The sequence below is a fragment of the Hemiscyllium ocellatum genome, chromosome 26 (assembly GCF_020745735.1).
Source record: "Hemiscyllium ocellatum isolate sHemOce1 chromosome 26, sHemOce1.pat.X.cur, whole genome shotgun sequence".
Lineage (NCBI taxonomy): Eukaryota > Metazoa > Chordata > Chondrichthyes > Orectolobiformes > Hemiscylliidae > Hemiscyllium > Hemiscyllium ocellatum.
The window spans coordinates 37,924,321-37,941,641 of record NC_083426.1 but is presented as its reverse complement, the minus strand read 5'-3'; the positions used below and the strand labels follow the sequence as shown (position 1 = coordinate 37,941,641).

At 39.1% G+C, this 17,321-nt stretch overlaps 1 protein-coding gene across 1 annotated transcript in view; it reads left to right on the top strand.

Moving 5' to 3' along the window:
* The window catches only part of ppfia4 (PTPRF interacting protein alpha 4), a 670,948-nt gene that overhangs the window by 563,122 nt on the left and 90,505 nt on the right, over positions 1–17,321 (top strand). Inside the window, exons 6-8 of the mRNA XM_060845158.1 lie at positions 7,226–7,447; positions 9,167–9,313; positions 12,054–12,188. Of these exons, the coding sequence (XP_060701141.1) occupies positions 7,226–7,447; positions 9,167–9,313; positions 12,054–12,188 (504 nt within the window). The remainder of the gene's footprint in view (positions 1–7,225; positions 7,448–9,166; positions 9,314–12,053; positions 12,189–17,321) is intronic.

Here is a 17,321-nt window from a genome sequence, read left to right as displayed (position 1 = left end):
GCTAGAGCTTTGTCTAGTGGGTGATACTGAGAACTGAGGTGTTGTCTTCCTAGTCCAGTGCTTCAGGTAGACATAGAACATTCCACAACAGTATTAAGGGAAGAACTGGGAGATGCCATTGTAGCTAGATCAAGATATTTTCCTGATCTGAACGCACAAACAATACAGAAACTGAACCTTCATCTCACTGCTGACTGCAAGGCTTTGCTGAGCACAAAGCACCTACTACCTTTACAATCAAATGTGACTGCACCTCTAAAGTTAAAAATCTGACAGCACCAGGTTATAGTCCAACAGGTTTTTTTTGGAGCAAATAAGCCTGTTGGACCATAACCTGGTGTTGTGTGATTTTCAACTTTGTACACTCAGTCCAACACCGGCACCTCCAAACCTTGTGTGCCTCTACAGTAATTCAATAGAAGATAAATTAATTAATCAATAAATAGTTGACACTTCGGAATTCCTTTCTGAAGCAATTGTGCAAATATTACTTTCCCAAAATATACTTCTTTCTTAAGACTTCACAGCTGCTCAAAACAAAAGGGCCAAATCTCTGAGACAAATCTTCTTAAGTAGCATTTTAACAAGAGCAGATCCTCTCGATGAAAATGAACCTTCCACTCAGCGACCAAATCGAGATCCAAAAGAGCAGATCCAGTGAGCATACTCTAGGTGTTACACATATGGGATTACTAATTTTAATTGAATACTGTTCCTCTAGACAGAAAAAAAATCATCAAATAATACGGAAAAGTTAAGGAAATAAACTTTCCATTACAGATCTTCCATGGAGGTTTGGTGATTTCAAATATCATGTTGATTTGACAACAAATGAAAATCTGTGAATAACTGGTTAAGATCGATTGTTAAATCAAAGATAATATCCAGAAATGTTCATCAGTAATTTACCATCACAGAGTTAGAGTGCTTTACTTTTTATCTTAATTAACATCAGCTCTGTACAAAGTAAAGATCTTCTCATTGCATGCATCATTTTCACCTTTTGTAATTCAGGTATCTATTTATATACTAATTATATAACTTCTGAGGTTAAAATAAGCCTACTGTTTGAATTGAAAGTGGCTGCAGGTATTCTGATGTTGCTTTCCAGCTATTTCTAATTAGTGCTTTGTCACAACTTTAAGCTTCATCAATTTCTGTTTGACTGTTATCGATCTACAAATCCACCTTTTAAGCACAGATGAAATGTTGTTTGCAAAGTGCAGGTCATGCATAATGTTGAAATAAAGTGTAAAATAGCCTCATTAATTAGTTTTATAAGGATGTTACAAAAGTACTACGTAACTGTTATATTTGATATTAACTATTTTAGACTCTTACTTTGTATCTTTGCTTTTTGAATAGAGCTACTAATTTTCATGGTGGCCGCAATGTTGAGCATGCAATCTAGGAGAAAAATGTTGCTGATGAGAGTGATAGTTGTTTGGTGACTGCAGCTAAAACCCTGATACGGCACCGTAGCCACTCAGCTGTACAAGGAATAGAGGAGGAAGGCTGGGAGTACAACAGTGACAGGGGATTCTTTAACTGGGAAAAAGATAGGTGTTTCAATGTCCAGAGATGCTTCATGGGGTCAGAGTCAGGGAGGTCATTGGATAGTTTCAGAAGTCTCTGGAAGGACAAGATGAACCATCTGAGGTTGTGATCCATATAGGTACAAGGCAGAAAGAGCAATGAGGTAGATTTTAAACATCTAAGAAAGAAAGTGGAAAGCAAGAGCTCGAAAGGAACTAGAATAACAAAATAATCGGGCATTAGGTTGGGTCCAAGTAAAGGGAAATGTAACAATGTCTGTATTAAGTTTATAATGAATGTGTGGTGTGTGTTTAATAAGCTTGTTGAGCTGTAGGTACAGACAGTCGTGTAGGAATAGAATGATCCGGTATAACCTGATGATCTGCCTTAATAAAGGACAATATTGGGTTTTAAATGTCATTGAATCCAAGATAGTCAGCAAAGTTTGGGAATGAAAGAAGAGGTAACAGAATTGATCAATGACAAATTGTATTTGGTTTCTGGTAAAACTATCATCACATTAGTTATTAGCTCAAACCAATCAGTGGGAAAGTTATAAATGAAAAACAATTGCAAGGAAACTACAGATTAGTTACAATATTGGATTTTATTTTATCCTAATATAGACTAGAATAGTAAAAATTGAACGGACAGAGGAGAAAAGTTGCTGAAGTGCATTCAGGAGATTTTTCTCGATCGAAATATAGAAATCCTTTATTGTCATGTGTCTCCAGTACAGGAGTACAGTGAAACATTTTTACAATGGCTGCCTCTAATGGCACCATCTTAGGTATAAGTACCTAGGTATAAATCTTGGATACAAAAGAGGAATAAAAGGAAAAGTAGTAGCATTAATTAGAGTGTCTAAAAAATAATTTAGAAATAAGATAGTCATAACATAGTTAAAGGATTGACATGACAGTCGAATAAAGATTTTCTAATAGCAGCAGCTCAGTATATGGTCTGACAGCCTGCACCAAGCCCTAGTCCAACAACTTCTGTTCCGCTCTAAATCTCCAGTTCGCTCCACACAGGCACTCAGCTGCACTGAGATAAATTGCACTGCTCTGGGCCTTGCTCACCCTCAGGCTGGTCCAGGACTAATTTCCCCTTGTGCTGCTCTGGGACTGCTAAAAACAAAAGAAACAAAAAGAACAGGTGGAGCAGAGGAGCTCTGGGTGGAGGATCCTATTCTGTCGCTATCTTGCCAATGGAATGAGTAAGTGCAATAAATAAGGAAGGACACATTATTTGCTTTCTGGGGAATGAATCAGGACAAATGTCATCAAGGAATGTTCAGCCAATAATCGCTAGAGTATCCAAATGGTTGATGTGAGCTATGAAAAGGACAAGAAGCAGTCAGGCATAAAAATACTAGGGACAGACAAATTTCAGTGGAGTGGTTTGAAAAAAAAACAATAGCACTGGTATTATCACTCTGCATTCCCATGAAAGGGGAACAGTGAGGTAACCAAAGTCAGAGTTCCCTGGATAACGGCAAAAGTTAGAAAGTAAGACAGAGAGAGAGAGATATGACAGATGTCATGTGGATAATACATTGAGAACCCAACTAAGTAGAGAGAGGAATTCAGAGAGGAACTGAAATGCTGATAAGTGTAGCAAAGAGAGAGGATGAGAAGAGACTGGCCTTCGAGTACAAATGTTAATTTTTCTAGAAGATTATAAATAGTCAAAGGAAGAATGGAGTTGACTGAGGTGCTAAAAAGGGATTTTAAATATGGAGGCGGAAGCAAAGTTGCATTACTTATTAATACTTTGCATCTGTCTTTAACAAAGAAGAAGATTTTGCCAAAGCTGTACTAGATGGGCTGTAATTTAATAAAGAGGAGGTACCAGAAATTTTTTGTGTTTAAAAGTTGATAAATCATTTGGATTAAATAAGACTACTCCAAGGATACTGAAGGATGTAAGAGTGGAAATTTTGGAGACATAGGTCATAAAGATAATTTTCTGATCCTCCTTGCATACAGAGGTGTTGCTAGCGTTTGAAGAATTGCTGCTGTTCAAAACCAGGATGTAATGAGAAACAGAATAATTACGGACCTATCAGATTAACCTCGGTGGTAGGGGAGCTTGTAGAAATGATTATCTAGGTCAAAGTTAATCATCAGTTGGGAAAATATGGATTCATAATGAAAGCCAGCATGAATTTGTTAAAAGGCAAATTATGCTTAACTAACTTGTTTTCGCTTTTTGATGAAATGACAGGGAGGGTTCATGACGGTAATTTGGTTGATGCTTGGGCTTGAGTGTACAGAACACAATTTCAACATTTGCTGTTAATACAAAACATAGAAGTTTTGTGTACTATGAGGAAGATACTGTTAAACTTCAAAAGATATAAACAAACTGATGTAATTAACATAAAACACACTTTTCAGGAAGGTGTTCTGTCCAAGCCATTTGTGTAAAATCCAATTGTTGACCAGTGCTTTCTTTTTTATTGAGATGTGGTAGTTTCTCATTTGGTCCCACTGAGGCCAATGGTTCCTCTGTGCCAACAATTGGGCTAGAATCCTACAATACAGTTATCTCCACAGGCACTTCAAACCTGAGTTAGGCCTCACCTCATGAATAATACTTGATTTTTATTGATATGCTCAATTCTCTACTTTTCAACTCTAAACACTTTGCTACTTCTCCCAGATTTCTTGAATAATTGAACTCTTGAATAATTAGAAATCCTTTACAATTAAATACAAGATTGTCGACAAGAACTAATGTTCTACTTGCAGTTACACTGACAACCACTCAGGACAGTCAACTGCCAGGGGAAAAAACGTCAAAGTGGAATTCTGACCGCCAACTACAACAAATTCATAGAACTCATAATTTGGAGCAATCAAAGTGATTTAATATTTTTGTTGCCCTGAATCTGTCCTGTTTATACTGAAGGGTGTGTCCACCAGCAATGAGCGATTAGATATGCGCATTTACATATTTGGTTTTATCACTGTAGGCAAAATATTTGCCGAAAGAACTGTGGATGCTGTATTTCAGGAACAAAAACAAAAATTGTTGTAAAAGCTCAGCAGATCTGGCAACATCTGTGAAGAGAAATCAGAGTTCACGCTTTGGGTCCGCTGCAGAAGGGACACTGAAACATTAACTTGGATTTTTCTTCACAGATGCTGCCAGACCTGCTGAGCTTTTACAGCAATTTCTGTTTTTGTAGGCAGAATGTTGCTTATTATCAGGAAGGTGTTCTATCCAAGCCATTTGTGTAAAGTTCTATTGTTGACCAGTACTTTTATTTTATTGTTCATTTATGGGAAGACAGCATCGGTGGCTAGGCCAGTATTTATTGCCCATCCCTAATCACACAGACAGCAATTAAGACTCAAACACATTACTGTGGGCCTGGAGTCACTTGTAGGCCCGACTAGGTAAAGATGGCAGTTTCTTTCCCAACGGACTTCAGTGTAGCAGATGAGTTTCTCTAACAACTGACAACAGATTCATGGTGATCATTAGACTCTTAATTCCAGATTTTTATTTTTCTGAATTTAATTGAATTCTAATTCCACTATCTGTCATGGCGGGATTTGAACCCATGAGCCCAGAACATCACCTGGGTCTCTGGATTAACAGTCCAGTGATGATAGCATTAGGCCATCGCCTGCTCTCAAAGTTTAAAACGTTATCTGCATTTAAATTAAGATCTATATTTTATCTGAAATAAAAACAATGAATGGTGAAAGTATTTAGCAGATGAGGCAGCATCTGTGGAGAGAGAAACAAGGTGACCTTTCATCAGAACTGGGAAAAGTAAAAGATGAAATTGATTTTTTAACAAAGGGTTGGTGAAAGGGACAAAAAGAAAAAGAAGGTATGTTGGAATTGATTGAAGTCTTAATAACTCGGTATTAAACTATGAGGGGCAAACATCTAATATTTCTCTCCTTAGTCTCATAATTGCGTTGTTTGATAGGTAGGATGACAAGAGAGAAGGAATGAGAGAAGAAAGTGAGGACAACAGATGCTGGAGATCAGAGTCGAAGAGTGCGATGCTGGGAAAGCATAGCCGGTCAGGCAGCATCCGAGCAGCAGGAAAATCTGATGAAGGGCCTGTGCCCAAAACATCGATACTCCTGCTCCTCAGATGCTGCCTGTCTGGCTGTGCTTTTCCAGCACCACACTCTTCTAGAAGGAAAGATGGAGTTATTATTCCAACGCCAAATAAAAGATGAACCAGAACTGGGAAAATAAATTAGAAATTGCTGGAGAAATTCAGCAGGTCTGGCAGCATATGTGGGGCGGAAATAAAATTAATGTTTCGAGTTCTGAATGTTTCTGTGTGGTTATGATGAGTCACCGGATTCAAACAATAACTCTGCTTTCTACCACAGATGCTGCCAGATGTGCTGAATATTTACAGCAATTTCTGTTTCACTTCCAAAATTTCCAGCATTCGCACTTCTTTGGTTTTATTTAAATGTACCCAAATCTAATGTGCTGCTGACTGCAAACAAAAATGCAACACAAAGCAAACAAAACTGGGATAGAGATTAAGGTCTGCTGTAGCTAAATAGTGGCTACAAAATTCCTGATAAAATGGTGCGGTGCTGTTCCTCAAACTTACATTGACCCTCACTGGAACCATGCAATGGGCTGAAGATAGGAATGACAGTCTAAGAGCAAATTGGAGAATTAAAATTTTCAGCTGTCAGAAACTCAGGGTCAGGCTGGTGGACTGTACGGTAGTTTTTATCTGTACTGTTTAAAGGACATCTCTGACTGGTAGGAAGAGTTAAAACGTTTTGTTGTCCTTTTACAGAACTAGCACAAATACTAATCACTCGGTCTGCCATAGGCTGTGTACTTTGGGTAACTAAATATTGTACATTGAACATTTTCTCAAAATACCATAGCACTATTCATAATTTTTTGGTGAGAAATTTGTGACTTATTGTTTTGAACAAATATCTTTCAGTTGCAGTTAAGTTTCGCTTGCAAATTAATTTATTGCATGTTGTAATTGAATGAAGTCTTAATAACTCAGTATTACACTGTGAGGAGAAAACATCTAATATTTCTCTCCTTTTGTTTCATAATTGCGTTGTTTGAATTTTCAAAGTGATTTATGAAAGAAATGTGAAACATTTACATTTTTACTGGCTATTTAGTCTATGATGTAAATAATTTGGATGTTTCAGATTAGATTAGATTAGATTACTTAGTGTGGAAACAGGCCCTTCGGCCCAACAAGTCCACATCGACCCGCCGAAGCGCAATCCACCCATACCCCTACATATACCCCTTACCTAACACTACGGGCAATTTAGCATGGCCAATTCACCTGACCCGCACATCTTTGGACTGTGGGAGGAAACCGGAGCACCCGGAGGAAACCCACGCAGACACGGGGAGAACGTGCAAACTCCACACAGTCAGTTGCCTGAGGTGGGAATTGAACCCAGGTCCCTGGCGCTGTCAGGTTAAATTAATTTCGACATGAACCTGTAATGAGAACCTGCTTATCAGTAAAGGTGACTTAAGTATAGCTGAGTTGGTAATTAGAAATACTTCATTATTAAGCTAGCTTTATTATGTGATGTTACACTTTTGTCTTTAAAATTGTATCTCCTAATTATTATGGTTCCCCAATGTTCACTGTACATAGAACACCATGTAGATAATGCCTGCTGTTCTGTCATTAACATTGCAGAGACTTTCAAATGGATCAATTGATCCCAACGATGAGGTCAGCCAGGTTGTGGAGATGCAGGATTTACTGGAGAAACAGAACTTTGAGGTGACCCAGATGAAAGAGCGTGTGTCTGTCCTATCAGCACGTGTGGCAGAGCTGGAGGAAGATCTGGACACTGCCAGGAAAGATTTGATCAGATCAGAGGAAATGAATAACAAGTACCAGCGAGACATCAGGGAGGTGAGGTGTGATCTCATTGAAATGGTCTAAAATGCAAATAATTTAAATGTGCCATATTTCTATACATTGCGAGAAAAAGGTTTTTGTCTGAAATGTTAACAAAGTTTTACAAGTGTTTGTATTTGGCCTGATTGTTCTTATTTTGAGTATCAGGAATCTTCAGTGTGAAGATTTTTCACAAGTATTTATGGAAGCTGCAATAATTTATTATTGAGAATTTTTCCCCAGTAATTCTGTGTCTGGAAATTGGGTCAAACTATGATTAAATATTCCATAAACCTCACAGTATACTTGATTCCATATCGCTGCATGCATAATGTTGCTGCCTTTAATTACTAAATGATCGAAGGTATTCTGTATTTTACTTTTCCCCTGCCATCACATTTCTTTGATTACCGTGATTTGCTGGGGCAAGAGGGACAGGCCTTTTATTCTGAGTCTGATGAGATAATTTTGAACAGGGTAGAATAGAGGCATGACAGTGGTAAAGATTTACTGTCCCTTTCAATGCAGAAGAATTTTCATTTTGCGAGTTCACATTTGGCATTCTCATTGTGGTGAAGGGAGGGATAGACTCCCTCAATTGCTGCATAATCCTGAATATTGAACTCAGATTTTTGTAGCTTCTTGGTTATTACCCTTCGTGCACACACTATTATACTGTATGTGGAAGCAGGAAGCTGCTTTATTGTTTGTACCTTGACTAGATCACAGCTCTTTAATTAGAAAATGTATGAGAGAGTCTAGATGACCCGCAAACAATTATTCTACTATCTGCAAGATCATCAGTTTAACGATTTCCCATGAAACAAATTCATACATGCAAAGCTGAGATTGGGAACTTATCATGAGATAAAGTTTCCTCTTTCCTCTAGGTACAGAGAAATCATAAGCACTATAAAATCTTGCTACATCTGATTATTACCCCAATTTTAACTTATACAAGAGCTTTACAACTGTAGACATGCTCAGAACTGAGTACCTGTGTGGCCAAGCCACAGTTTAGTTGTCTGACTGTCCATGTCAGACTTTGACTCACCTTTCAGATTCCAGGGCTAAAGCAAAAAACATTGGAGTTGTGGGTCTCCAACCATAGAAATTTACGATGGCAGAGAACAAGAAATAAGTGGTGTTGAGGTTTGACTTGAACTGTCCAGTCTACTGGATGGCAATCACGTACCATGACTTAACTGATGTTGGTGGACTTGAACATCAAATTTCATTTTCTCAGTTCCGCACTTCTCATTGAATGACAAAATTTATCAGCTGAATGATTTTGGAGTTTTTAAGTTGTTGATTCTGAGTCACAGGTCTAAAGCTGTTAAAGAAATTTCAGACTGTCCCAGCATGCTCCACAGTCAAAAGAAACTTTGTGTTTGAAGTGCATGCAGTGTTGTTATTCAGATAAACATGTAGCAAGGTATCAGTGAGCCATGAGATGAATTACCAGTTAGTTTTTTTAATTGTGTTGATTGACAGAGAAATATTGGCTCAGGGACTAGGGGGAAAGTGCCTCAACTTCTCTTTATATGGTACCTTTGGCATTTGTATGTCAGTTAAGCACAGCTCTGAAAATGCAGAACCAAGCTCATTACAGCACTGAAATATCAGTCTTGATTGTCAAGGGGTTTGAATCCACAACCTTCTGGCCTGAGATGAGAGTGAACCAGCTTTGTGGTCTCCTGGTGTTAATTTAATATATACTTATGTTGGTTTTAGGCAATGGCACAGAAGGAAGATATGGAAGAAAGAATCACAACACTTGAAAAGCGTTATTTGGCTGCACAGAGAGAGTCCACGTCAGTGCACGATCTTAATGACAAACTTGAAAATGAACTTGCAAATAAGGAGTCTCTACACCGCCAGGTAAAATGCTTTTAGTTGATGTTAAAACTTTTTATTTTCAAGCATGGAACAATAAAATGACCATCACTCCAACAATTTGGCATGTTTTTAGTGAAATGTTCAGGGTAGCTGTTTGAAATAGAATGCTCAGTAGATGAAGCTGTTATAATGCATATGCACTCAAGAGAAACCATTTCTCCTCTTGCTCTGCTTCAATACAAACAGGGCAATGACTTGCTTGACAGCTTTTGTAAGTAATGTGCACAGGGTGAGTTAGGTTAACTCTGCCTCTTAGTGAAAAACACGCCAATCCATTCTCTGATAACCTGCTGAAGATTGAAAATGCACTATATAATAAATCTCTTATTTTATCATATGTTCTGCCACAGTGCATTAAAGTACTCACCTATATCATGAGGCTGACTAGTCAGCAGCACTTGTAATGAAAGAGTGCCCATGTCAGTGGTGAACCACATATACCTGCATGATGAATGTGATCCAGGGGTCACAGTCTAAGGAAATGGGTGAGGCCATTTAGGACTGAGATGAGGCAAAATTCCTTCACCCAGAGAGTGGTGAGCCTGTGGAATTCACTGCCACAGAAAGCGGCTGAGGCCAAAACACTGACTGTTTTCAAGAATTTGTTAGATATAGTTCTTAGGTCCAAAGGGCTCAAAGAGTTTGAGGCAAAAGTGGGAACAGTATACGAAGTTGGATGATCAGCCATGATCATGTTAAATAGAGAACAGGCTCAAAGGGCCAAATGTTCCTATTTTCTATGTTTCTATGAATGAAACAACCAACTTGGAGGTGTGGGGTCAGTGACAGAATTCAACCAATGTTGTGGCTTAAATCTTTAGTCTCTTAATTGCTATACCCAGTTGTTTATCGTTTTTAAATTGCCACCACAAATTGTTTCTGAACCATTAAACATTTTGATTACATGATAGTTACAGGAGGACTGTGTAGGTGCGTTAAGATTCTGTCATGTGACTGCAGTTGCTCACTGCATGGTTTATGCTTGGGATGAGGAAGTAGTCTTTGATGGTCATCTGAGAATGAAGACAGTCCCCTTATTTGGTGTTGTCTAGATTTTGGATCACTGATGTTGGCTTCTTTCTGGTCCAGTATTGTCTACCTGTTTTCCCCCTAGATCTAGTATAATGTGTTCAATGGGTATATCGGGTGGATCTGTAAGAAGTTGTCCAAGATCAGTTTTTAATCTCAAAACAAAGGGAAAATGTCAATTGCCCTATTGGCACTTCAGATGCAAATGTAGTTTGCATAATTCCTCCCTACTTACAGCATCAGAAAACAAATTATCATTGTTAAAAATTATAGTATGTTGTTTGGAAAGAACAATAGATGGAGAACAAAAATGAAACAGGTGGCAGTATAGACATGCTATTTTAATCATTGAGAGATATTTTCCTCTGCTAATTTTAATCATTGAGAGATATTTTCCTCTGTCTGCTAATTTTAGTTGTTGAAGTAAATGCAAAGTGTTGTACTTTGCTTGTCAGCTCCAGGCTGTCTCTCCGGTATTCATTATAAATTGATAGATAAAATTCAGAATTTAATAACATCAAGTTGCACTGCAGGATTTAATGCTTACTGTTTCCAAATGTATAATAAATTAATTGACTAACTTCATTTAACATCCTTCATCTATTAAAAGGGCATGAAATGCAAATGGTGATGAAATGCTAGTGGTGTAAAAATAGCCTATTTTGCTTCTTTTCAATTTTACTCAGCTGTTTAATGTACAGATAATGCAAGTTAAGAGGCATATAATTTTTTTTTGTTTGTTTTCATCTTCAAATGGAATGGAAAAAGATGAGGTGAGAGGGCTGGAGGTGAACCATGCTGGTTGAATGCACCATGTGGATACATTTTTACTCTCTCTTGCTTAGTTAGTGGTGGGTGGCACAGTGGTTAGCACTGCTGCCTCACAGCGCCTGAGACCCGGGTTCAATTCCCGACTCAGGCGACTGACTGTGTGGAGTTTGCACGTTCTCCCCGTGTCAGCGTGGGTTTCCTCCGGGTGCTCCGGTTTCCTCCCACAGTCCAAAGATGTGCGGGTCAGGTGAATTGGCCATGCTAAATTGCCCGTAGTGTTAGGTAAGGGGTAAATGTAGGGGTATGGGTGGGTTTCGCTTCGGCGGGTCGGTGTGGACTTGTTGGGCCGAAGGGCCTGTTTCCACACTGTAAGTCTAATCTAATCTAATCTATGTCTCAACCAGATCTTAAAGCTAAGCAGAGAGCCCAGTGCTTCACTCAAGAATAAGGGTAAAACTGGCATTAATTGGTCCAGACTCTGACAGATCACCGCATCAGATTAAGTAACAATGTTTGCAAATGCTGAAGGGGAAGTTTCTAGTCCCAGACTCAATTGTAGTGAGTCACAGATGAAATAAGAAGCAATGGTTTAGGGTATAATTAAATTTTAAAATGCCTTGTTTTAGTTCTATGTACATTAATGAAAAATAACCTAATTTAAACAATACTTTGTAGAGTAGTTTTAATACAAATTTTCAAATTAAAATTAAACTTCAAATTGATTTGTGTGATGCAGATGCTTGATGGATTCAAATAATGAAGGGATTGACTCAGGTGGTTGACAGAAAGTGGGCTGTGTTTTTTTTCTAAGTACTTCCTACCCCCTTGCAGAAAAGGAAAAGAAACTTCAAAACATCTTCCAGCAGAATGCATGTTATTGTAGCACTCATGTACTACTAACGCATTGTTCTCTTTTAAATAGAGTGAAGAGAAGAATCGACATATCCAAGAACTGTTGGAGTTGGCTGAGCAAAAGCTACAACAGACGATGAGGAAGGCTGAGACATTGCCTGAGGTGGAGGCTGAACTTGCACAACGGGTTGCAGCTTTAACCAAGGTGTGTGCTGTCAGTGTGGTCACCAGTCTTCAAATAGGCAGGGAACTCTCCTAATGAAGCCTATGAAAGCATTTTTTAAAATCTTGATTCAGTTTTTTGCTATACACCAAAAGATAAATGTTTTTAAATAGAGTCCAAAACCACTTTTCTTAGTTTGAGCTACATTTCAGTTAACCACAATTTATAGAACTCTAGCTCCCCATATTTAAACAGCCAGTTTTCACCCAATTAACCCTTAAACAATATATCAATCACCTTAGGCATCCTTTTAGATCTTATTAGATAATATTTTTCATCTCTCTTTTGAAAAGGTTTTTGAGTTTGTGTTTGTTGATTTGGGATTTGAAGTATGGAATCTAATGACCTACTTGAATAGTTTGAGAAATAACAGTTAGAGAAAGAGTACTGTGGTGATAAAGCACAGCTCTGGCTGTGATATTTCATTCTTCATCTGAAGGTTGGAAACTTAATTAATTAAAGATTTGTCTCTCATTTTGCAGTAGTTACAGCTGCAGAGCTTCACTTCAATAAATTCTCTAAGAACACTTTTGTTCTGATTGACTTTAAACTGTCCATTTAAAGCTCGTTGCAAATATCTGTACATGACAGACCATGTAATGCTTAACACCCTTAGTGGAGACATTTTCCCATCTACCTTCATTTTGTTAGATCTCTATACCTTTCTTAGAATTTCAGCTCAGAATAATAACAATTTGATTTAAGCAATTGAAGTACTATAGTACTATCATTCATAAATTGGTGCTAATTTACAACTTTATGCGATGCTGCTGATGTTGCCCAGCTTGTAGCTACTCCTACCAGGAAACCTACTGTAACATATGCCATGTTTGTCTGGCTTGCACCATCCTCTCACACTCATTAGATTAGATTACTTACAGTGTGGAAACAGGCCCTTCGGCCCAACAAGTCCACACCAACCCGCCAAAGCACAACCCACCCATAGCCCTACATTTACCCCTTACCTAACACTACGGGCAATTTAGCATGGCCAATTCACCTGACCCGCATATCTTTGGACTGTGGGAGGAAACCGGAGCACCTGGAGGAAACCCACGCAGGCACTGGGAGAACGTGCAAACTCCACACAGTCAGTCGCCTGAGTCGGGAATTGAACCCGGGTCTCAGGCGCTGTGAGGCAACAGTGCTAACCACTGTGCCACCGTGCCACCCAAGAAATCCATAGATTGTATTGAAACCATGTCCCCTGAATATCACTACAAATGAAATGAGGAACTCAGAGTCCAGAGAGTTATGTTTAAGCTCCTATGCATACTCAGATCAACAACTGTAATACATTAGTTCTGGCCATCAAGACAAGAAAAGCATCTCAATTCTGGAAACAGTTGGAGAGATTAATTGGATTAATGATGAGATTGCATCCTTCTAACACTGAAAACTAGGATGCTGTAGATAGTCTGCAACTGTTCTGACATTTGTCATTTAGCTACACCTAAGTTGATCCCTTTTTCTATTCACCTCCACATTGTCCTCTAGCAGAGATCTCTGTAGCTCTCCAGCTCTGATCAGTTGGTCCTAATACTGACATTTAATTTCCTGGATGCCTCATTTTAGCATTCCATTTGCTCATGCGATTTCAAGTGCATTGGTTGTAGTGGGGGTTATTAACTTTCCAAACATAGACCAGGACTGCCATAGTGTTAAGGGTTTAGTTGGAGAGGAATTTAAGTCTGTACAAGAAACTTTTCTGATTCAGTATGTGGATGTACCTTCTAGAGAAGGTGCAAAACTTAACCTACTCTTGGGAAATAAGGCGGGGCAGGTGACTAAAGTGTCACTGAGGGACTCTTTTGGAGCCAGCAACTATAATTCTATTAGTTTTAAAACAGTGATGGAAAAGGATCGACCAGATCTAAAAGTTGAAGTTCTAAATTGGAGGAAGACTAATTTTGACGGTATAAGGCAAGAACTTTCAAAAGCTGATTGGGCACAGATGTTTGCAGGTAAAGAGACGGCTGGAAAATGGGAAGCCTTCAAAAATGAGATTAGATTAGACTTCCTACAGTATGGATACAGGCCATTCGGCCCAACAAGTCCACACCGACCCTCCAAAGTGCAACCCACCCAGATCCATTCCCCCACCCTATATTTACCTCTGACTAATGCATCTAACACTATGGTGTGTAGTGTTATGGGCAATTTAGCATGGCCAGTTCACCTGAACTGCACATCTTTTGGATTGTTGGAGGAAACCGGAGCACCCAGAGGAAATGCATGAAGATACAGGAAGAATGTGCACACTCCACACAGACAGTGCCCGAGGCAGGAATCGAATCCGGGTCTCTTGCACTGTGAGGCAACAGTGCTGGCTACTGAGCCACCGTGCCGCCTAATGAGAGTCCAGAGACAGTATATTCCTGTTAGGGTGAAAGGAAAGGCTGGTAGGTGTAGGGAATGCTGAATGACTAAAGAAATTGAGGTTTTGGTAAAGAAAAAGATGGAGGCGTATGTCATATATCAACAGCAGAGATTGAGTGAATCCTTAGTCGGTAAAGGCAGTAGGAGTATACTTAAGAGGGAGATCAGGAGGGCAAAAAGGGGACATGAGAAAGCTTTGGCAGATAACTTTAAGGAGAATCCAAAGGGATTCTATAAATACGTTAAGGACAAAAGGATAACAAGAGATAGAAAAGGGCCCCTCAAAGATCAGCAATGCAGCCTTTGTGTGGAGCTGCAGGAGATGGGGGAGATACTAAACCTATATTTTGCATCAGTGTTTACTGTGGAGAAGGGCATGGAAGATATAGAATGTGGGCAAAGAGATGGTGACATATTACAGAGGAGGAGGTGTTGTATGTCCTAAAATGCATAAAGGTGGATAAATCCCCAGGACCTGATCAGGTGTACCCTAGAACTCAATGGGAAGCTAGGGAAGTGATTGCTGGGCCCCTGGCTGAGATATTTGTATCATCGATAGTCACAGGTGAGATGCTAGAACACTGGAGGTTGCCTAACGTGGCGCCAGGGAACTATAGACCGGTGAGCCTGACGTCAGTGGTGGGCAAATTATTGGAGGGAATCCTGAGGGACAGGATGGACACGTATTTGGAAAAGCAAGGACTGATTAGGGATAGTCAGCATGGCTTTGTGTATGTGAAATCATGTCTCTCAAACTTGATTTGAGTTTTTGGAAGAAATAACAAAGACGATTGATGAGGGCAGAACAGCAGATGTAATCTATATGGACTTCAGTAAGGCGTTCGATAAGGTTCTTCATGGAAGACTGGTTTGCAAGGTTAGATCTCACTGAATACAGGGAGAACTAGCCATTTGGATACAGAACTGGCTCAAAGGTAGAAGGCAAAGGGTGGTGTTGGAGGGTTGCTTTTCAGACTGGAGGCCTGTGACCAGTGGAGTGCCATAAGGATCAGTGCTGGGTCCACTGCTTTTCGTTATTTATATAAATGATTTGGATGTGAACGTAGGAAATATAGTTAGTAAGTCTGCAGCTGATACCAAAGTTGAAATTGTAGTGGACAGCGAAGAAGGTTACCACAAAGTACAACAGGATCTTGATCAGATGGGTCAATGCGTGGAGAAGTGGCAGATGGAGTGTAATTGGGATAAATGTGAGGTGCTGCATTTTGGAAAAGCAAATCAGAGCAGGACTGAGGGCAGGTTCATAATTCCTTGAAAGTGGAGTCGCAGGTAGACAGGACAGTGAAGAAGGCATTTGGTATTCCTTCTTTCTTGGTCAGAGCATTGAGCACAGGAATTGGGAGATCCTGTTGCAGCTGTGCAGGACATTGGTTAGGCCACTTTTACCTGCAATTCTGATGATCTTCCAATTGGAATTGTGAAATTTGAAATGGTTCAGAAAAGACTTACAAAGATATTGCCAGGGCTGGAGAATATGAGCTATAAGTAGAGGCTTAATAGGCTGTGGTAGCTTCCCTGAAGCATCAGAGGTTGAGGGGTGACCTTAAAAAGGTTTATAAAATCACGAGAGGCATGGATAGGGTAAAAAGACAAAGTATTTTCCATAGGGTGGGGGTGACCAGAACTGGAGAGCAAAACATCTTCACGAAATTACATATGGCTATTTTGATCCTTCTAACTTCTGCATCACGTTTGCACTCTTCTGTTGTCGTTTCTTCTAATGGTTTATTTTTGTCTTCTGGTGTTTGAGCCCAATCCATATTCTGGATATCTCGGTTTATGTGATCAGTGATATTTTGTAGGTCCTCTTTTGATTCTGGTTATATTCCCAGAGCACCTCAAGTATGCTGTGTACTTGTTTTCAGTTTTTACCAGATCTTATTCTTTGAATATCTGTCTGAGTACAGATTGAATAATTTCAACAACTGTACACAGTCCTGTTGTACATCCCGCTTTGGTTAATGTATGTTTGATTCACTGTCTTCTAACCTGTTGCGTCCTACCTTGTCCCACTAGAGACTTAGGAAAACAATTACATCTTTCCTCTACAAATCACTGTTCAGCAACATGTCTCTTTGAGACATCATCTATGAAGCATATGCAAATATTCTCATTTACTTTGAGGTAGTTACCCTTTTTTTTAAAAAAAGTAAGGATCAAGTATGAATATTTCAGGATGGATAATCAGTTATCAGAACAAGAAACAGAAGGCAAATGAAATATCTTGAAAGAAGCAGACAACATGTTGGAAAGGGCACATTGGGAAAAGGAGAAAATGAAAGCGCTGGATGTTTCATGAATCCAAGCAATGATGATCGAGAAGAAATACACCTGAGTATGATAGCATTGAAAATAAAGAATATACATGACGCAGGTTAAAGATACAGGGTGAGATGAAGTGTGTAATGTAGTATTTGGAATGAAAAGAAACCACAAGATGAGACTTGTGTATGAGAAGGTGAAATTTTGATGGAAAGAATGGAATCAGAACAGGCAATGCGTGTCTAAAAGACAAAGATAGCAAAGTATTGTTTGAAAGGGCTGCAGGGACAAAACAATGACCAAGATATATGAGAGTTGTGCAATGACTCAAATGAAGGGAATCCTCAAGATATAGAGGCAAATGATGGACAAAGCATAATGATATTAGAGGTAAGGAATGCTTTGAACTTGAGTGCCAGAAAAGCGCTCCAAATAAATTAAATCGCAATAGAA